Here is a 22752-nt window from a genome sequence, read left to right as displayed (position 1 = left end):
TACGTGTCCTGCTGTTGACCCAGTGAAAATATTTGTTCATTTGTGTAGCTATCATGGTACACAATGTACATGAGACATAAATGCTATCAGATAAATGCTTACAGTAACATGTGGACAATTGAGGCTTTCAAGCATCTCAAGTGTAAAGGTACCTTCACACTGAACAACTTAACAACGATAACGAGAGCGATCCGTGATGTAGCGATATCGTTGTGTTTGACACGCAGCAGCGATCAGGATCCTGCTGTGACATCGTTGGTCGGAGCTAGAAGGCCAGCACCTTATTTCGTCGCTGGATCACTCGCTGACATCGCTGGATCGGTGTGTGTGACACGGATTCAGCGATGTCTTCACTGGTAACCAGGGTAAACATCGGGTTACTAAACGCAGGGCCGCGCTTAGTAACCCGATATTTACCCTGGTTACCATTGTAAATGTAAAAAAAAAAAAACACTACATACTCACCTTCTGATGTCTGTCACGTCCCCCGGCGTCCGCTTCCCTGCACTGTGTCAGCGCCGGCCGGCCATAAAGCAGAGCACAGCGGTGACGTCACCGCTCTGCTTTAGGGCCGGCGCTTACACAGTGCAGGGAAGCGGACGCCGGGGGACGCGACAGACACCGGAATGTAAGTATGTAGTGTTTGGGTTTTTTTTACATTTACACTGGTAACCAGGGTAAACATCGGGTTACTAAGCGCGGCCCTGCGCTTAGTAACCCGATGTTTACCCTGGTTACCCGGGGACTTCGGCATAGTTGGTTGCTGGAGAGCTGTCTGTGTGACAGCTCTCCAGCGACCACACAACGACAAAACAGCGACGCTGCAGTGATCGGCATCGTTGTCTATATCGCGGCAGTGTCGCTTAATGTGACGGTACCTTAAGAAAGAGTAAATAATGGCATCTGTTTAAACAGAATCTGTCAGTAGTTTTTGCTACCTCAACTAAAAGCAGCCTGATGTAGACAATGAGACCCTGAATCCTAAGATGTATCACTTAGATAACTAGGTGCAGCCGTTTTAACACAGCGTTTTTAGATTTAGCAATCAATCAGCTGAGAAGGCTGCCTGTGTCCACACCAGGCTCTGTTATATACACTGTCCATAGACAGCTGCCTATCACAGGAGAGGGCATGTCGGACCAGGAGGCATGCACTGCGGCACATCAGTAATAAGCTTTTGGTGCTAAAACAATCATTGTGATCTTCTGAATAAAGCATTTTTTTCAGACTATTAGAAAAGTCAGTGTCACTTATAGAAGGGTAACAATGAGGAATGCATTGTACTGTGGGGAGAAGGTTCAGCCATCATCTGTGACAGGTTTGATGTTAAAGTGAACTTGTCACCAGATCTTCCCAATATAAAGTACGGCCAGCACTTTTCAGCCTTCTTTTACAGCATTATGGTATGCTGTATGTACAGGTCCTTCTCAAAAAATTAGCATATAGTGTTAAATTTCATTATTTACCATAATGTAATGATTACAATTAAACTTTCATATATTATAGATTCATTATCCACCAACTGAAATTTGTCAGGTCTTTTATTGTTTTAATACTGATGATTTTGGCATACAACTCCTGATAACCCAAAAAACCTGTCTCAATAAATTAGCATATTTCACCCATCCAATCAAATAAAAGTGTTTTTTAATACCAAACAACAAAACCATCAAATAATAATGTTCAGTTATGCACTCAATACTTGGTCGGGAATCCTTTGGCAGAAATGACTGCTTCAATGCGGCGTGGCATGGAGGCAATCAGCCTGTGACACTGCTGAGATGTTATGGAGGCCCAGGATGCTTCAATAGCGGCCTTAAGCTCATCCAGAGTGTTGGGTCTTGCGTCTCTCAACTTTCTCTTCACAATATCCCACAGATTCTCTATGGGGTTCAGGTCAGGAGAGTTGGCAGGCCAATTGAGCACAGTAATACCATGGTCAGTAAACCATTTACCAGTGGTTTTGGCACTGTGAGCAGGTGCCAGGTCGTGCTGAAAAATGAAATCTTCATCTCCATAAAGCATTGACCCTGCCCTTGATGAAACACAGTGGACCAACACCAGCAGCTGACATGGCGCCCCACACCATCACTGACTGTGGGTACTTGACACTGGACTTCAGGCATTTTGGCATTTCCTTCTCCCCAGTCTTCCTCCAGACTCTGGCACCTTGATTTCCGAATGACATGCAAAATTTGCTTTCATCAGAAAAAAGTACTTGGGACCACTTAGCAACAGTCCAGTGCTGCTTCTCTGTAGCCCAGGTCAGGCGCTTCTGCCGCTGTTTATGGTTCAAAAGTGGCTTTACCTGGGGAATGCGGCACCTGTAGCCCATTTCCTGCACACGCCTGTGCACGGTGGCTCTGGATGTTTCCACACCAGACTCAGTCCACTGCTTCCTCAGGTTCCCCAAGGTCTGGAATCGGTCCTTCTCCACAATCTTCCTCAGGGTCTGGTCACCTCTTCTCGTTGTACAGCGTTTTCTGCCACATTGTTTCCTTCCAACAGACTTACCATTGAGGTGCCTTGATACAGCACTCTGGGAACAGCCTATTTGTTGAGAAATTTCTTTCTGGGTCTTACCCTCTTGCTTGAGGGTGTCAATGATGGCCTTCTTGACATCTGTCAGGTCGCTAGTCTTACCCATGATGGGGGTTTTGAGAAATGAACCAGGCAGGGAGTTTTTAAAAGCCTCAGGTATCTTTTGCATGTGTTTAGAGTTAATTAGTTGACTCAGAAGATTAGGGTAATAGGTCGTTTAGAGAACCTTTTCTTGATATGCTAATTTATTGAGACAGGTTTTTTGGATTATCAGGAGTTGTAGGCCAAAATCATCAGTATTAAAACAATAAAAGACCTGACAAATTTCAGTTGGTGGATAATGAATCTATAATATATGAAAGTTTAATTGTAATCATTACATTATGGTAAATAATGAAATTTAACACTATATGCTAATTTTTTGAGAAGGACCTGTATGTCCCACATGCCCCCTACAAGACACAAAAAAGACCTTTTAATATACTCGTAGACAATGTGATATGTTCTGATAGAAGTCACTGGTCTTGATCCGTTGCCTCCCCTCTTCTTACTATCACTGTCATCTTTCCTGCATCATGTGGATGACGTGTCCAACGTCATCCATGCAGTGTCCCCATCGTGCTCCTGACGCACTTCTGAAGCACTTCTCTCTGTCCTGCAAAGAGCATAGCAAAGTACTGTTATGCGCATGCATCAACTTTACCTACGGGTCATCAACGCCCTTTGGCCTGTTTTGGCGTATGCACACTACAGTGGTTTGCTCTGTCTTTGTCAGGGTAGAGAGAAGTGTCCCAGTGCAGGACCGCATAGGGGGACACGGTGTTTGTGACGTAGGACTCGTTGTCCACATGAAGCAGGGAAAGAGAACAGCAATCGTAAGAAGAGTAAAGACGCTAGATCCAGACCAGAGATGACGATCAGACTGGACAGCGCCATCTGTGAGTGTAATCAAATGTCTTTTGTGTACATTGCAGAGCAGATTGGGAAATACAAACACTATACTAGAATGCTGTAAAATAGGGCTGAAAGGTGCTGGTTGTACTTGATATTGGGAAAACCTGGTAACAGGTTCCCATTAACTTCTTGGCTTTTATGTTAGTTTTCCTTTATGCTTCTGAAACAGCAGTGCATTGCTCTTTGTATAACTGTTCTGTCTTCTAGAATATGTCATTTATTATATGTTGTGTGCAAAATAACTTACTGTAGTGTAAAAGGAGGAGTTAACTTCAAGCTTATCTCAAATGATGGATGAATCTTCTGCAAGTGTAGCTGTAAAGTGAGGTTCAATGAACACATGCGGTTTCACCTGCTTTCAGAAGCCGGCGGCGCTTTGGAAGCAGCGGACATGTGCTGTTTTCAAAGCGTTGCCAATTACTGAATTTGTTGACATAGGCCGGCGTCACACTCAGCGCAAGACAATACGGTCCGTTTTTTACGGCCGTAACACGGCCGTAATACGGAGAAATGTTCCCAAAATAGTGATCCGTAGGCAGGGTGTGTCAGCGTATTTTGCGCATGGCATCCTCCATATGTAATCCGTATGGCATCCGTACTGCGATATTTTCTCGCAGGCTTGCAAAACCGACATCTAATGGATTTATGTGCTCAAATGTTTGGGAAAACATATATACAGTATATATATATATATATATATATATATATATATATATATATATATATATATGTCATTGAGACACATATATATATATATTCTGTATTTATATTTCATTCAGCGCGGTATTTGTGAAAAGCCGGTAATTCAATTGCCGGCTTTTCATTTCTCCTGCACAAACCCGACAGGATATGAGACATGGTTTACATACAGTAAACCATCTCATATCCTTTTTTTGCATATTCCACACTACTAATGTGACATTAAGCCAGATTAATTATGACACCTATCCATTATTAATCCAATTGTTTGAAAGGGTTAAAAAACAGACACACATTATTAAAAAGTATTTTAATGAAATAAGCACACCGGTTGTTTTAGTATTTTATTGGTCTCTCAATCCATTTTAAAACCCTCGCTTGGCAAAATAATAAACCCACAAGATACATACCTTCCGATGACCTGTCACGTCCAACGAGGTAATCCATCTGAAGGGGTTAATTATTTTACAGCCAGGAGCTGCGCTAATGCACTCGCTCGTGTCTGTAATCCCCGGGGAATTAAGGAAATCTGAGTGATCTGTACTTACATTGAGTTGAGTTGCGGTGAGGCGCCCTCTGGTGGATGAACTCATATGAACTCGAGCGTGGGAACTTTTCCAAGGCTGCAGTTCATGAGAACATCCACCAGAGGGCGCCTCACCGCAACTCAATGTAAGTACAGATCACTCAGATTTCCTTCATTCCCCTTCATATTATTTTGCCAAGCGAGGGTTTTCAAATGGATTGAGAGAGCAGTAAAATATTAAAACAACCTGTGTGTTTATTTCATTAAAATACTTTTTAATCGTGTGTGTGTGTGTGTGTGTGTGTGTGTGTGTGTGTGTGTGTGTGTGTGTTTTTTAACCCTTTCATACAATTGGATTAATAATGGATAGGTGTCATAATTGACGCCTCTCCATTATTAATCTGGCTTAATGTCACCTTACAATATCAAGGTGACATTAACCCTTCATTACCCCATATCCCACCGCTACAGGGAGTGGGAAGAGAGTGGCCAAGTGCCAGAATAGGCGCATCTTCCAGATGTGCCTTTTCTGGGGTGGCTGGGGGCAGATGTTTTTAGCCACGGGGGGGGCCAATAACCATGGACCCTCTCCTGGCTATTAATATCTGCCCTCACTCACTGGCTTTACCATTCTGGTGGAGAAAATTGCGCGGGAGCCCACGCCAATTTTTTCCACCATTTAACCCTTTATTTTAGCAGCTACAGCGGCCAAATTTTGCACATACACACTACTAACATTAGTAGTGTGGAATATGCCAAAAAAAGGGGATATGAGATGGTTTACTGTATGTAAACCATGTCTCATATCATGTCGGGTTTGGGAAGGAGAAATGAAAAGCCGGCAATTGAATTACCGACTTTTCACTAACACCGCTGCGTATTTCTCGCAAGTCACACTGCTGGTCCGTGTGGAATCCGTATTTTTCTCGCCCCCATAGACTTTCATTGGCGCTTTTTTTTGCGCAATACGCTGACAAACGCAGCATGCTGCGATTTTGTACGGCCGTAGAAAGCCGTATAATACTGAACCGTAATATACGGCTGATAGGAGCAGCTCCATTGAGAATAATTGTGCCGTTAGTTTGGCGAGTTTTACGGACGTATTTTCTGCGCTCTTACGTCCGTAAAACTCGCTAGTGTGACGCCGGCCATACTCTAAAAGAACCCAATTACTTTCAACACCCCTTTCTTTTACAGTCCTTGGTATTTTTCTGGAAATAGCTGTTGAAGGGTGCACAGTATTTTTCAAATAATGGAGATTTTAACATTTGTTGTTTGTTTATTTTTTTATATTTTGTTTTTTTGCTTCCAAAATATATTTTCAGGTATGACCCCAAAAAATCCTAACAAGAGAACAGAAGATCAGTTTGATCATCTTAATATGTCTGATTGTCCTGTTCCTTCAAAACGAGTAAAAAGAGATACATTAAGGAGAACCAGATAAAGAGAAGACACCAGACCAGAGGTATTTTTGGTTTTAAATTTTCATTTTTTGCTCCCCATCTTCCAAGACACATAACTTTTTTATTTTTTGGTCAAAATGGCCATGTGAGGGCTTGTTTTTTGCGGGACGATTTGTACTTTTGATCGACACCATTGGTTTTAACATATCATGTACTGGAAAACTGCAAGTTTATTGAAATTGAAAAAGAAGTGCAATCCCACAGTTGCTTTTTGTTTTTCTCCAGGTCATTACGAGTTCATAGAGACCAAATATGTGTAGGTTATTTTTTATATACATGGTGAAAAAAAATTCAAATTTTTTTTTTTAAGAAAAATCACTATTTTCCGATACTTGTCTCAATTTTTCGCGATCTCGGATTAGGTGAGGGCTTATTTTTTGTGTCAAGCTGACATTTTTTTTTATACCATTTTGGTGTAGATATGGTCTTTTGATCACCCATTATTGCATTTTAATGCAATGTTGCGACGACCAAAAAAAAAGTAGTTCTTGCGTTTTGACTCTTTTTCTCGTTACGCCGTTTAGCAATCGGGTTAATTCTTTTTTATGTTGATAGATCGGGCGATTCTCAACACGGCGATACCAAATAATTTGTATTTTTTTATTTCGAATGGGGTGAAAGGGGGTGATTTGAACTTTATATTTTTTTATATATATTTAAAAGCATTTTTTTAAACTTTTTATATGCTTCAGTAGTCTTCATGGGAGACTAGAAACTGCCATAATCCGATCGGCTCTGCTACATACAGGCGATGATCAGATCTTCTGTATGCAGCAGTATTGCTCACTTGCTATGAACGCCGACCACTGGGCAGGATTTCTGGCCGAAATCACGCGTTAAATGCCGCTGTCAGAGATTGACAGTGGCATTTAACTAGTTAACATCCGCGGATGGATCGCAACTCCACCTGCGGCTGTTATAGGCACTTGGCAGTTGTTCAAAACAGCTGACATGTGTTGGAAAAGATGTTGGCTCAGCATCGGAGCCCACATCAAAGGGAGGGAGTCCAACATCGGCGTACTATTACGCCCAATGTCGGAAAGGGGTTAAAAGGTACTTGTGTCATACAGCATTGTATCCTTGTGCTGATGTACATGTTTGACCAGGTGTAGGGCCACAACCCCTCTGAGAGCAATAAAAGCAATCTACTCACAAATGTAACTCAGCTAATCAGGAATTTACATCACTTTGACGTGGATGCAATGCTAAAATCTGAATAAATTACACATCGCTTGTGTGTTAACTGGATTTTTGCATGCTACTTATTCCCATTTTTATTCTCGTGGGGGTGTAAAAAAAAAAAAAACAGCAGTTCTGTTTACAAGGTTGTTTTTACAGCAGTTACTGTGCAGTAGATGTGGCATGATAACCTTTTTTTTTGCAGGCCAAGTTGTAATTTTCATTAATTTTGAGTACATAAGACTTGCAAGAAATGATGTTTTTGTCGCATGCTCATTTGTTCTTGTTTTTTTCTAACAAATTGAACAACATAGAGCAGCCTATGGGGGAAATTGTTAGAGGAAGCTGTACCCAGATTATCTGCATTCGAGAGGAAAAACTGACCCTGAAAAAAAAATCCAGATGTGTGTGCAAAGTTTTGGTATTCTACTAAGGATTTTAAAGTTACATTTGGTGATAACATTTTTGAACTGAATTAAAACTCTCTGAAAAATGCATTAAATAATGAAGACTAGTGTAGGTGCATCTGTCCTCTTGTCAACAATTGTCTATACATTTTCCATCTTGTCTGTGCACATATAAATCTTTTCTGGATATAATCTAATTCAAATCATTTGTAAGTACTTTTTTATGCTCTGATGTAGATGTGCATTTTCTGTCTTAATGTTTGGTTCACTTCTCACTTTTTCCCCCACAGGTTGGAACATGGTCAAAGTTTAATTTGCATTTAGGTTCCCAAGAGACAAAAAGAAGATTAGAACTGCTCTCACATCTATTTCTGCTGGGGGTTTTGTAGTTCGCAAATATCTGTATTTTTATAGAAACAGTCAAGAAATTAATTTATGTTAGTATGAGTTATGTATAAGATGCTTTGGACTGTTTTGTAAATGCAAGTATCTAATGTCTCACTTTGCTTGTGCAGATCCATTAATTATGCCATGATAAGTTTCATTCATTACTTTCAGACATGCTAATACATTGCCAGTTTTCTGTCTTGAACTTTTGAATTTGTTTTTTCTGATACCATAGAAAGCGTATGCAAGAAATTACTAATGGTCAATCATATGCACTAGAGCATTTGTGTAAGACCCTTAAAGGGAACCTGTCACCAGCATAAACGCTAGTAACCTGCAGATATAAGGTTAATCTTCAGGCTGATAGCGTTACTAACCTGCCCGACACCTGCACGTAGCTGAACGCTGCAGGTAGAAAATTAACTTTTTTCTCCCCAGCAGCATTCAGTTTCAGCCACGGTGGCGGCTTCGGAGTGGGTTCAGTAACCGCTTTGAGAATACATAGAGGCGGCTGTAACTGCGCCCCTGGCACTGACACTGACTCTGCATTGGAACTGGCTGTCAGTGCCAGGGGCGCAGTTACAGCCGCCGCTCACTATACTCAGAGCTGGCGTTGCCCCCGTTATTAAAACCTAATGATGCTGGAAAGAATAAAGTTAATTTTCTCCCTCCAGCATACGATAACGTGCAGGTGCCGGGCAGGTTAGTAATGCTATTAACCTGCAGATTAATGCCATATCTGCATGTTAAGAGCGTTTTTGGTAGTGACAGGTTCGCTTTAAATCAGACCAAGAAAATACATGTTGTTATGACATTAATTTATAGAGTAACACAATACAAAACTGTCAGTGATTTTTATTTTTTTTTATGTGAAAAAATTGTTCATTTACTTTTAAATTACCAGCTTACAGTATTTCTGTCCTTTTTATTAACTATTATTTTCTGGGCATTTATACCATTTTAGGTAATATTGGTTTAGGCCCATTTCTTTTACAGTTTTTCTGAAAATACTCAACATTTGTTCATCTCTCTCAATTCCTGCAACTGTTTGTGTAATTTTAGATCACTTAGATTAGTAAACTAGCTAAAACCTGGAATGCTACATCTTATACCTACTATTTTAAGACTTTGTTTTCTAAGGTGGTTTAAAAAAGTGTCTTCATTTTAAAGACAAATGGTGTCTTCATTTTTCAAGACAAATGCTCCTTATTTTGTAAAATTTTTATTTTAAGTTTTAAAAAATGTTTTGAATAAAAACAGTTATGAATTTGAGTCATATTTTTCCAATAAAGTAAATGTCAGACTTTGCATGAGTGGTTTTCTTAGCAAACAAAAAGGTAGTGAAATGATAAATTGAAATGTGAAAAGGACTTTACTAATTTCTGCTGATACATTAAATCCTTCCACTTTACTGCTATGTATAGCACAAGCAATTGGTGATCACAGCTTCGAGTCTCCTATTACATTCAGTAAAATAAAAGTCTAAAAAAAAAACACACAAATCAACCCCCTTTATCCCATTAAAAATAAAAAATGTGCATATTTAGTATATCTGTGTTCAGAGATATCTGCTCTATCAAAAATAAAATAAATTGATCCGATTGGTAAACATTGCAATGAGAAAAAAATCAAATGTCAGAATTGCATTTTTTTGCTTTCACAACATTGCAATGAAAGGCAATCAAAATATCGTATGTACCCCAAAATGGTATGAAGTAAAAACGTCCGCTCGGAGCGCAAAAGGTGAGCCATAACACAGCCGCAGATCCTGAAAAATAAAAATGTTACGGGTCTTGGAAAAGGGCGACAAAAGCAAAAAAAAAAATTATATAAAATTCACCACCTAAATAAAGAAAAAAATATATGTTTGGTCTCTGCGCACTCATAGTGACCTTGGGAATCTTAATGCCAGGTCAGTTTTACCATATAGTGAGCATTGTAAATAAAATGCCCAAAAAAAAAACAATTGTGGAATTGCACTTTTTTGGCAATTTCAACACACTTGGAATTTTTTCTCCTTTCCAGTACTCAATATGGTAAAATGAATTATGTCATTCAAAAGTATAACTCATCCCGCCCTTCACAACCTTGGGCGTATCCACACGTTCTGGCTGGAAAGGAGTTCCCCGACCTTGGATGTATGGATACATCCTGGCGAAAATGCTGCACCGTGACCGAAGGCAATTCTGAACAGCCAGGCACATTGATTTGTGTGTTTCAGACAATGAAAATGCCTGAAACAATGTAGTCCAGCTATGATGGGTGCTATAACAGCACCCATCATAGGCTGGAGCTTAGCAATGCCAGTGTCACCAGCCCCAGCACTGATTGAAGCGATCAGATAACGATCACACCAATCAGTGAGCAGATACTCTGTCTGACCTCACATGGACCGCTCTGCTCTGCCTTATTCCAGCTTGGGGGACATTGCAGAGCAGTCAAGGTGTTGTTCTGCTGCTGATCTGCTGGGCCTTGTGGTGCCGGGAGCGTCTGTGCTTGTTTTTGGCTAGGAGGTTTTTTTGTGTGCGTCCTACAGCCTCTGAGCACTGATCAGTGATGCATATTTTTACTAAATATAGTCAGGGTTAGTGTCAAATAATAAAGTGTAAAAAATTTTTTTTAAAAAGTCAGAAATAATACGTTAGATTAGTTGGAAGGACTAGATAAGGGACAGTAAAAATATACTGCAGTAATCGGCATCTACTACTAGTGTTGAGCATTCCGATACCGCAAGTATCGGGTATCGGCCGATATTTGCTGTATCGGAATTCCGATACCGAGATCCGATATTTTTGTGGTATCGGGTATCGGTATCGAAACAACATTAATGTGTAAAATAAAGAATTAAAATAAAAAATATTGCTACACTCACCTCTCCGACGCAGCCTGGACCTCACCGAGGGAACCGGCAGCGTTCTTTGCTTAAAATGCGCGCTTTTCCTTCCTTCCGTGACGTCACGGCTTCTGATTGGTCGCGTGCCGCCCATGTGGCCGTGACGCGACCAATCACAGCAAGCCGTGACGTAATTTTCAGGTCCTTCTAGGCATTCAGTATTTTAAAATTACGTTCCGGCTTTGTGATTGGTCGCGTCGCGGTCACATGGGCGACGCGACCAATCACAAGCCGTGACGTCACGGGAGGCTGGACACGCGCGCATTTTAAAATGGGCGGCACGCGACCAATCACAAGCCGGGACTTCATGTAAGGAAGTAAACGCGCAAATTTTAAGCAAACAACGCTGCCGGTTCCCTCGGTGAGGTCCAGGCTGCGTCGGAGAGGTGAGAATAACAATATTTTTTATTTTAATTCTTTCTTTTACACATTAATATGGATCCCAAGGCATGAAGGAGAGTTTCCTCTCCTTCAGACCCTGGGAACCATCAGGGATACCGTCCGATACTTGAGTCCCATTGACTTGTATTGGTATCGGGTATCGGTATCGGATTGGATCCGATACTTTGCCGGTATCGGCCGATACTTTCCGATACCGATACTTTCAAGTATCGGACGGTATCGCTCAACACTATCTATTACAGTATTTTTTACTGAATATAGTCAGGATAGTTGCAGGCGCTCAGTTATTTTTTATTTTTTTTGTACTGACGTCCATTTACTAAAATTATCTTTTTCTTTCTAGATTCTTTTCTTTTATTCTTTTTTTTTTCCTCTTCTAATAGATAAAAAAGTTTACACCAAACTCTCTCGCAAATATGTTCGGCTCCCTCCTTATTAAGCTATAGGGCTTACCAAAGAAGCTGCAGCGGGAACCTGAATACCTGGAGCACTCTGATAATCAGGTGTCTGGCGCCGCAGCTGCTTGCGTTGTGGCTGTGTGATAGTCACAACACATACATGGAGAGCCTAATATTAAAAAAAGTTTAAAAAAATTGTACTGATGTAAAGCAAACATGTGGGAAATGTTATTTATTAACTATTTTGTGTGACATAACACTCTGATTAACCCCTTCACGACCTTGGGATTTTCCGTTTTTCGCTCCCCTCCTTCCCAGAGCCATATCTTTTTTTATTTTTCTGTCAATATGGCCATGTGAGGGCTTATTTTTAGAAAACGGGAAATAAATTCCAAGTGCGGTGAAATTGCAAAAAAGTGCAATCCAACACTTGTTTTTTGTTTGGCTTTTTTGCTATGTTCACTAAATGCTAAAACTGACCTGCCATTATGATTCTCCAGGTCATTACGAGTTCATAGACACCTAACAAGACTAGGTTATTTTTTATCTAAGTGGTGAAAAAAAATTCCAAACTTTGCAAAAAAAAAGAAATGCGCCATTTTCCGATACCCGTAGCGTCTCCATTTTTCATGATCTGAAGCTGGCGTTTTTAATGATGCCGTTTCGGTGCAGATACGTTTTTTTGATCGCCCGTTATTGCATTTTAATGCAATGTCGCGGTGACCAAAAAAACGTAATTCTGGTGTTTCAATTTTTTTTCTTGCTACACTGTTTAGCGATCAGGTTAATGCTTTTTTTATTGATAGATCGGGCGATTCTGAACACGGCGATACCAAATATGTGTAGGTTTGATTTTTTTTTTATTGATTTATCTTGAATGGGGCTTCAAGCTGACACAACTCGATTGCCTCTGCTACATAGCAGCGATCATCATATCGCTGCTATGCAGCAGAAATACAGGTGTGATATGAGCACCAACCACAGGGTGGCGCTCACAGCTAGCCGGGATCAGTAACCATAGAGGTCTCAAGGACCTCTATGGTTACTATGCAGAAGCATCGCTGACCCCCAATCATGTGACGGGGGTCAGCGATGCGCTCATTTCCGGCTACCCGGCCGGAAGCATCGGTTAAATACCGCTGTCAGCGTTTGACATTGGCATTTAACTAGTTAATAGCGGCGGGTGAATCGCGATTTCAGCTGCCGCTATTGCGGGCACATGTCAGCTGTTCAAAACAGCTGACATGTCCCGGCTTTGATGCTGGCTCACCACCGGAGCCCGCATCAAAGCGGGGGTTCTGACCTCGGACGTACTGTCCGAGGTCAGAAAGGGGTTAACTCCTTTACCCCCAAGGGTGGTTTGCACATTATGGACCAGGCCAATTTTTACAATTCTGACCACTGTCCCTTTATGAGGTTATAACTCTGGAACGCTTCAACGGATCCCAGTGATTCTGACATTGTTTTCTCGTGACATATTGTACTTCATGATAGTGGTAAAATTTCTTTGATATTACCTGCGTTTATTTGTGAAAAAAATGGAAATTTGGCGAAAAATTTCGAAAATTTCGCAATTTTCCAACTTTGAATTTTTATGCAATTAAATCACAGAGATGTGTCACACAAAATACTTAATAAGTAACATTTCCCACATGTCTACTTTATATCAGCACAATTTTGGAACCAAAATTTTTTTTTGTTAGGGAGTTATATGGGTTAAAAGTTGACCAGCAATTTCTCATTTTTACAACACCATTTTTTTTTTAGGGACCACATCTCATTTGAAGTCATTTTGAGGGGTCTATATGATTGAAAATACCCAAGTATGACACCATTCTAAAAACTGCACCCCTCAAGGTGCTCAAAACCACATTCAAGAAGTTTATTAACCCTTCAGGTGTTTCACAGGAATTTTTGGAATGTTTAAATAAAAATGAACATTTAACTTTTTTTCACAACAAATTTACTTCAGCTCCAATTTGTTTTATTTTTCCAAGGGTAACAGGAGAAAATGGACCCCAAACGTTGTTGTACAATTTGTCCTGAGTACGCTGATATCCCAAATGTGGGGGTAAACCACTGTTTGGGCGCATGGAAGAGCTCGGAAGGGAAGGAGCGCCGTTTGACTTTTCAATGCAAAATTGACAGGAATTGAGATGTGACGCCATGTTGCGTTTGGAGAGCCACTGATGTGCCTAAACACTGAAACCCCCCACAAGTGACACCATTTTGGAAAGTAGACCCCCTAAGGAACTTATCTAGATGTGTGGTGAGCACTTTGACCCACCAAGGGCTTCACAGAAGTTTATAATGCAGAGCCGTAAAAATAAAACAAAAATTTTTTCCCACAAAAATTATTTTTTAGCCCCCAGTTTTGTATTTTTCCGAGGGTAACAGGAGAAATTGGACCCCCAAAGTTGTTGTCCAATTTGTCCTGAGTGCGCTGATACCCCATATGTGGGGGGGAACCACCGTTTGGGCGCATGGGAGGGCTCGGAAGGGAAGGAGCGCCATTTGGAATGCAGACTTAGATGGAATGGTCTGCAGGCGTCACATTGCGTTTGCAGAGCTCCTAATGTACCTAAACAGTAGAAACCCCCCACAAGTGACACCATTTTGGAAAGTAGACCCCCTAAGCAACTCATCTAGATGTGTTGTGAGAGCTTTGAACCCCCAAGTGTTTCACTACAGTTTATAACGCAGAGCCGTGCAAATAAAAATTATTTTTTTTCCACAAAAATTATTTTTTTGCCCCCAGTTTTGTATTTTTCCAAGAGTAACAGGAGAAATTGGACACTAAATATTGTTGTCCAATTTGTCCTGAGTACGCTGATACCTGATATGTGGGGGGGAACCACCGTTTGAGCGCATGGCAGAGCTCGGAAGGGAAGGAGCATCATTTGGAATGCAGGCTTAGATGGATTGGTCTGCAGGCGTCATATTGCGTTTGCAGAGCCCCTAATGTACCTAAACAGTAGAAACCTCCCACAAGTGACCCCATATTGGAAACTAGACCCCCCAAGGAACTTATCTAGATGTGTTGTGAGAACTTTGAGCCCCCAAGTGTTTCACTACAGTTTATAACGCAGAGCCGTGAAAATAAAAAATCCTTTTTTTTCCCACAAAAATTCTTTTTTAGCCCCCAGTTTTGTATTTTCCCAAGGGTAACAGGAGAACTTGGACCACAAAAGTTTTTGTCCAATTTGTCCTGAGTACGCTGATACCCCATATGTTGGGGTAAACCCCTGTGTGGGCACACGGGAGAGCTCGGAAGGGAAGGAGCACTGTTTAACTTTTTCAACGCAGAATTGGCTGGAATTGAGATCGGACGCCATGTCGCGTTTGGAGAGCCCCTGATGTGCCTAAACAGTGGAAACCCCCCAATTATAACTGAAACCCTAATGCAAACACACCCCTAACCCTAATCCCAACGGTAACCCTAACCACACCTCTAACCCAGACACACCCCTAATCCCAACCCTATTCCCAACCGTAAATGTAATCCTAACCCTAACTTTAGCCCCAAACCTATCTTTAGCCCCAACCCTAACTCTAGCCCTAACCCTAGCCCTAACCCTAATCCTAACTCTAGCCCCAACCCTAGCCCTAACCCTAATGGGAAAATGGAAATAAATACGTTTTTTTTAATTTTTCCCTAACTAAGGGGGTGATGAAGGGGGGTTTGATTTACTTTTACAGCGGGTTTTTTAGCGGATTTTTATGATTGGCAGCCGTCACACACTGAAAGACGCTTTTTATTGCAAAAAATATTTTTTGCGTTACCAGTTACCACATTTTGAGAGCTATAATTTTTCCATATTTGAGACCACAGAGTCATGTGAGGTCTTGTTTTTTGCGGGACAAGTTGACGTTTTTATTGGTAACATTTTCGGGCACGTGACATTTTTTGATCGCTTTTTATTCCGATTTTTGTGAGGCAGAATGACCAAAAACCAGCTATTCATGAATTTCTTTTGGGAGAGGCGTTTATACCGTTCCGCGTTTGGTAAAATTGATAAAGCAGTTTTATTCTTCGGGTCAGTACAATTACAGCGATACCTCATTTATATCATTTTTTTATGTTTTGGCGCTTTTATACGATAAAAACTATTTTATAGAAAAAATAATTATTTTGGCATCGCTTTATTCTGAGGACTATAACTTTTTTATTTTTTTGCTGATGATGCTGTATGGCGGCTCTTTTTTTGCGGGACAAAATGACGCTTTCAGCGGTACCATGGTTATTTATATCTGTCTTTTTGATCGCGTTTTATTCCACTTTTTATTCGGCGGTATGATAATAAAGTGTTTTTTGCCTCGTTTTTTTTTTCTTACGGTGTTTACTGAAGGGGTTAAGTAGTGGGACAGTTTTATAGGTTGGGTCGTTACGGACGCGGCGATACTAAATATGTGTACTTTTATTGTTTGTTTTTATTTAGATAAAGAAATGTATTTATGGGAATAATATATATATTTTTTTTCTTTATTTAGGAATTTTTTTTTTATTATTTTTTTTTACACATGTGGAAATTTTTTTTTAAACTTTTTTACTTTGTCCCAGGGGGGGACATCACAGATCGGTGATCTGACAGTTTGCATAGCACTCTGTCAGATCACCGATCTCACTTAGAGCACTGAAGGCTTACCAGCGCCTGCACTGAGCAGGCACTCGGTAAGCCACCTCCCTCCCTGCAGGACCCGGAAGCCGCGGCCATCTTGGATCCGGGACCTGCAGCGAGGAAGGAGGTAGGAGACCCTCGCAGCAACGCGATCACATCGCGTTGCTGCGGGGGTCTCAGGGAAGCCCGCAGGGAGCCCCCTCCCTGCGCGATGCTTCCCTATACCGCCGGCACACCGCGATCATGTTTGATCGCGGTGTGCCGGGGGTTAATGTGCCGGGGCGGTCCGTGACCGCTCCTGGCACATAGCGCCGGATGTCAGCTGCGATAGGCAGCTAACACTCGGCCGCGCTCCCCCCGTGAGCGCGGCCGATCGCGCTGGACGTACTATTCCGTCCTTGGGAAGTAGGGCCCACCCCACATGAACGGAATAGTACGTCCAATGACAGAAAGGGGTTAAAGGGCATATAAATAAAAGTTTTAAAATTGCACATTTTCTTATACTTTCACAAATGCAAGTCATATCGAACAAATTTTACCACTATCATGAAGTACAATATGTCACAAAAAAACATTCTCAGAATCAGTGGGATCTGTTGAAAACTTCAACAGTTATTACCTCATAAAGTGACACTGGTCAGAATTGTAAAATTTGGCCTAGTCATGAAGGTGAAAACAGACTTGAGGATGAAGGGGTTAAATGGAATTTAAAAATGTGATGTTTTTTCTGTCCTTGGAAAATTATTGCAATTTCCTTTCAATAAAAGTGGTGTTCACTAGGGATGAGCAAATGTTCTCGGTGATGCTCGGTTATCACTCGAGTATCATGGTGCTCATTACTCGGCGAGCAATGGGTGGGGCTCGAGCTCAAACTTGAATACCCGCACAGCATCTTTGCTACCATTACGCAGAGCATAAACATGCGGGGATTGCCTGTGAGTCACTGTAGTGCCGTAGCCAACTTGGTTGTGTTATTGGCTGGCTGGCTGGCTGACATTAGGGATTAAAAAAAGGACAGGCACTGTCTGTCTTTGCACACTGATACCATTGCACAGTTCTGTCACACTTCATATTGGAGGGAGAGGGTACTTGTCTAGGCCTGTGTGCACAGTTTAACGAATCAGAGACCTGTAGTGTTGAAGCTGAGACATCTAAGGGTACCGTCACACAGTGCAATTTTGATCGCTACGACGGCACGATCCGTGACGTCGCAGCGATCGTATGATTATCGCTCCAGCGTCGTAGACTGCGGTCACACGTTGCAATCACGGCGCTGGAGCGATGCCGAAGTCCCCGGGTAACCAGGGTAAACATCGGGTTACTAAGCGCAGCGCCGCGCTTAGTAACCCAATGTTTACCGTGGTTACCAGCGTAAAAGTAAAAAAAAACAAACCGTACATGCTCACCATCTGATGTCCGTCCGGTCCCTTGCCGTCCGCTTCCTGCTCTGACAGATCCGGCCGTACAGTGAGAGCAGAGTGCAGCGGTGACGTCACCGCTGTGATCTGCTCTCACTTTCCGGCCGGCAGACAGTCAGAGCGGGAAGCGGACGGCAAGGGACCGGACAGACATCAGATGGTGAGCATGTACGGTTTGTTTTTTTTTACTTTTACGCTGGTAACCACGGTAAACATCGGGTTACTAAGCGCGGCCCTGCGCTTAGTTACCCGATGTTTACCCTGGTTACCAGCGAACGCATCGCTGGATCGCTGTCACACACAACGATCCAGCGATGTCAGCGGGTGATCAAGCGACGAAAGAAAGTTCCAAACGATCTGCTACGACGTACGATTCTCAGCAGGATCCCTGATCGCTGCTGCGTGTCAGACACTGCGATATCGTAACGATATCGCTAGAACGTCACGAATCGTACCGTCGTAGCGATCAAAATTGCACTGTGTGACGGTACCCTAAGGGCTAATTGTTTGCTTTGCTGTTTATATCACATACTGCTTTTAGCCGAGAGTGTTGCAGGGGCAGGGAGAGTGCCTGAATACAATCAGTAAACCGGGATTAGGACTGTGCAGCTTTTTTGTGTGGGTGATAAAAAAAAATTGAATATACAGGGTGGGCCATTTATATGGATACACCTAAATAAAATGGGAATGGTTACTGATATCAACTTTCTGTTTGTGGCACATTAGTATATGGGACAATGAAAACTTTTCAAGATGGATGATGGCCGTTTTGAAGTTGGCCATTTTGGATCCAACTTTATTTTTTTCAATGGTAAGAGGGTCATGTGACACATCAAGCTTATTGAGAATTTCACAAGAAAAACAATGGTGTGCTTGGTTTTAACTAACTTTATTCTTTCATGAGTTATTTACAAGTTTATGACTACTTATAAAATGTGTTCAAAGTGCTGCCCATTGTGTTAGATTGTCAATGCAACCCTCTTCTCCCACTCTTGACACACTGATAGCAACACCGCAGAAGAAATGCTAGCACAGGCTTCCAGTATCCGTTGTTTAAGATGCTGCACATCTTGTATCTTCACAGCATAGACAATTGCCTTCAGACGACCCCAAAAATAAGTCTTAGGGGGTCAGATCTGGAGACCTTAGTGGCCATTCAACTGGCCCATGACGACCAATCCACTTTCCAGGAAACTGTTCGTGTAGGAATGCTCGGACCTGACACCCATAATGTGGTGTGATGCATCAGTTTGCTCACATTATCATTGCTGTCCCCGATAGGGCTCACAATCTACATTCCCTATCAGTATGTCTTTGGAATGTGGGAGTAAACCGGAGTACCCAGAGGAAACCCATGCAAACATGGGGAGAACATACAAACTCCTTGCAGATGTTGTCCTTGGTGTTATAGATAGGCACATTATAATTTATCTATCTGTCAGTGACATCTATATATCTATTGTATGTGTAAATAACTATTCTAACCTGTCACGCTGTGGTTTTACTGTATGCGGCAGATGAATTTCCAGCTTTTCAAAGATCGGTGCGTAAAAATCAGACCACACTTGCGAGGGTTGTGCGTTTGTTTTTTTTTTATATTTTTTTTTTCTCGCATCCATAGGGCTTGCATTGGTGAGTCTCGGTGCCAATTGCAGCCTGCTGCGATTTTACACGCATGTCAAATACGCCTGAGAAATAAAACTGCTGATGTGAGCTGCCCCATAGATTAACACTGGTCCGAGTGCTATGTGATGTTTTCTTGCAAAGCACTCGGCCATATTCTACGGTAGTGTGACTCCGGCCTAAAACTGAGAAAAATCTTTTACACATTTTGTAGGCTTCCATTTCTCAGCTATACAGTATTACGTGGTTTGTGAACTTTTCTATGATCTCTGAAATTGAGAAAAAGCTTTTAAAAATGTTGCAGGCTTCCATTTATCAGCCATACAGTATTTTGTGGTCTGGATACATTTCTGTCATCTCTAAAACTGAGAAAAAGAATTGAAACATTTTTCTGGATCGAATTTGATTGTCATCCATACACTTTTGCATTCTGTCTTTTACATTACGGTGAAGTAAACTCACATAAAACGCTTTGATTGCTGCAGGTGACCAATTTTTTTCAATTTATTAAAGATAAACTAGGTTTCAAGATACCTAACAATTACAAAATGCGTAAGGCGTTCATTAAGGGATGTGGAATTGCTGATGGTGCATGCAGATGCTGAGGATGTGAGTCAGGTGCGACTACGCCTTTTACTGGAGCACGACACACCCATCCACAACACCTAGGTCTCTCTCCCACTTTGCAGGGAGGCACGGTACACCACTTCTGAAGCCAGAGCAGTGTGAATAAGTGGTTAGTTGGAGAGCAGATAATTCTTCCTGCAGGCATGGAAGCACCTCCCAGTCTTCAACACTGTCCAATCTCACTAGCCTAAAGTCTGGATCACTTTATCCTCACTTTGATCCTCCTTCCTCCCACCATGGTGAGTCCCAGGAGACTAGTGATCCCACACTAGGACACCCTGAGGTGCTCTTTACATCATTTCTTGATTATGGCCTCTCAATCTGCATGCTCCAGGAGGCAGGGGTGGGCATACCGCATGTGCAGCTGATGCGGCTGCATCGAGGCCCGGAGGTGGAGGGGTCCCCTGCAGGTCAGCTAACACTGAGAGCAATCTGGCTTGTTTATCTGGACCCGAGGCTCTGGGGGTGCCCCTGGCCAGATTCCCCTCTTGTGTGGAAGGCAGGGAACGATCCCTGCAGCTCCACTGCCTACAGGAGAAAATGGCAGCGAAGCTGCAGGGATCCATTTCTCTGCTTCCTGCCTAGGCATCTTGTCTGACACAGCAGCATGGCTGAATGATAGCAGCATGGCTGAATGATGTCAGCATTTAGTGCGCACCTGTGTCAGAAAGCTGCTGGCGACGACGATGCTGCAGCTGCCGGGGAGCGTGCAGAGAGGCGAGTTCTGTTTTTATGGGTGTAGGTGGTGGAGAGGGCAATGATGAGGGTGGTGGAGGAGAAAGCAATTATGGAGGTGGTGGAAAGGGCATTCATGGGGTGGTGGGGGGGAAAGCAATGATAGAGGTGGAGGAAAGGGCAATGATTTGATGGAAAAACAATGGTGGGGGGAGAAGACACTGATGGTGGTGGTGGAAAAGACAATGATGTAAGTGGTGGAAAGGGCAATGATGGGAGTGATGGGGAGAAGGAAATAGTGGGGAGGGCAATAATGGAGGTGGTGGGGAGAGCAATGTTGGAGGTGGTAGAGGGCAACAATGGGGGTGGTGAAGGCAATGATGGATAGGGCAATGAGGGAGATGGGGAGATGACAATGATGAGTGATGAGATGGGGAGGAGGACAATGGGGGATTGGGATGGGAGGAGGGGGACTTATAATGGATGATATGTATTAAAGACAGGGCTCTATATAGTCCGATATATAAGGGACGGTGCTGTACATAACAAGAGAGGGCACAGTGTAATAAAAGATGCAGGGATCCATTTCTCTGCTTCCTGCCTGCGCATCCTGTCTGACACAGCGGCACAGCTGGATGATGTCAGCATTCAGCGCGCTCCTGTGTCAGAAAGCTGCCGGTGACGACAATGCTGCCGCTGCCGGTGAACGTGCAGAGTGGTGAGCTGTGTATATATGTGTGTAGGTGGTGGAGAGGGCAATGATGAGGGTGGTGGGGGAGAAAGCAATGATGGAGGTGGTGGAAAGGGCATTGATGGGGGTGTGGAACGGGCAATGCTGGTACATAAGAGAGGGCAATATACATAATAAAGGAGACTGCAATATACTGTACATGTATGTGTGTTGGGCTATAGATAGCCATAAAAGGAGGGGGACCCAGACTCATTTCTTGCACAGGGGCCCCAAGCTGTCAGTGTCTGCCCCTGCCAGGAGGAAATGGTGCACAAACCTTAGAGCAGCCACAAGAACATGACTGGGAATGGGAAAGTGTGCATAAGGAGGAAGATGTTGAGACACAGAAGGCGCCAACTCTTGTTACGTTATAAAGTCAGGAGGATCAGGGTACGATGGTGGATGATGAAGTCACCGACCCAACCTGAGGCCAGCAGCACTGAGGGGTAGAGATCGGCAGCCCCAAAACACATGAAGATGCAGTGGGGTGACCAGAGGGGCAAGGCGGAAAACTTCCCTAGATCACCAACATTTCTCCGTCAAAGAGTTAGGTGTCCCCTCGTTGGGACTATATTAAAGAGTTCTGAGAGTCACAAAATGGCCATATGGAACCTGTGTCATGCCAAGATCAGCAGGGGCGTGACCACTAAGAACCTAACCACCACCAGCATGATCAAGCACATGTCATCTACTCAGCCAAATGCTTGGGCATACGATTGGTGCCATTGGGTGACACCACTGCCTCTTCCCTTGTGCTACGTGCTTCCTAGTCCCCTGTCCAAAACACTTGTGCAAATGCCTCCTGCCCTGCCCCTCCCAGCCACTGACCCAAATGCTAAACAGGCACATTTCCAGGCTGCTTGCTGTGGAAATGTTGCCATCTAGGCTGGTAGAAATGGAGGATTTCTGACTCGTGGCGGCAGCTGTTCTCAGTACTCGGTCCCCATCCCACTTTTTCTCCCGGTGTGGTGTCCCCACCTTGTACCAGCACATGTCCAAGAACATCACCTGTGCCCTTAGCAATGCACTTACTGGCATTGTCCAGTTAACAACTGACATGTGGATAAACACTTGTAGCCGGGGACACTACATTTACTTGATGGCACACTTGGTGAACATTGTGAAGGCTGGGTCCCTAGCATGGCGCATGTACTCCCAATGTAGAAGATTGCTGGCCCTGCTTCTATCTGGGTTTCCTCCACCTCCTACAA

At 42.8% G+C, this 22752-nt stretch overlaps 1 protein-coding gene across 1 annotated transcript in view; it reads left to right on the top strand.

Moving 5' to 3' along the window:
• SMCHD1 (structural maintenance of chromosomes flexible hinge domain containing 1) overlaps positions 1-9464 on the top strand; it is a 584899-nt gene extending 575435 nt beyond the window's left edge. Inside the window, exons 47-48 of the mRNA XM_077270310.1 lie at positions 6046-6185; positions 8060-9464. Coding sequence (XP_077126425.1) covers positions 6046-6164 — 119 coding nt within the window. The 3' untranslated portion in view covers positions 6165-6185; positions 8060-9464. The remainder of the gene's footprint in view (positions 1-6045; positions 6186-8059) is intronic.
• The last annotated feature ends 13288 nt before the right edge of the window (positions 9465-22752 follow it).

Source organism: Ranitomeya variabilis, chromosome 6 (genome assembly GCF_051348905.1).
Source record: "Ranitomeya variabilis isolate aRanVar5 chromosome 6, aRanVar5.hap1, whole genome shotgun sequence".
Lineage (NCBI taxonomy): Eukaryota > Metazoa > Chordata > Amphibia > Anura > Dendrobatidae > Ranitomeya > Ranitomeya variabilis.
Note: the sequence above shows the minus strand (reverse complement) of the source record. Positions and strands in the feature narration are given on the sequence as shown.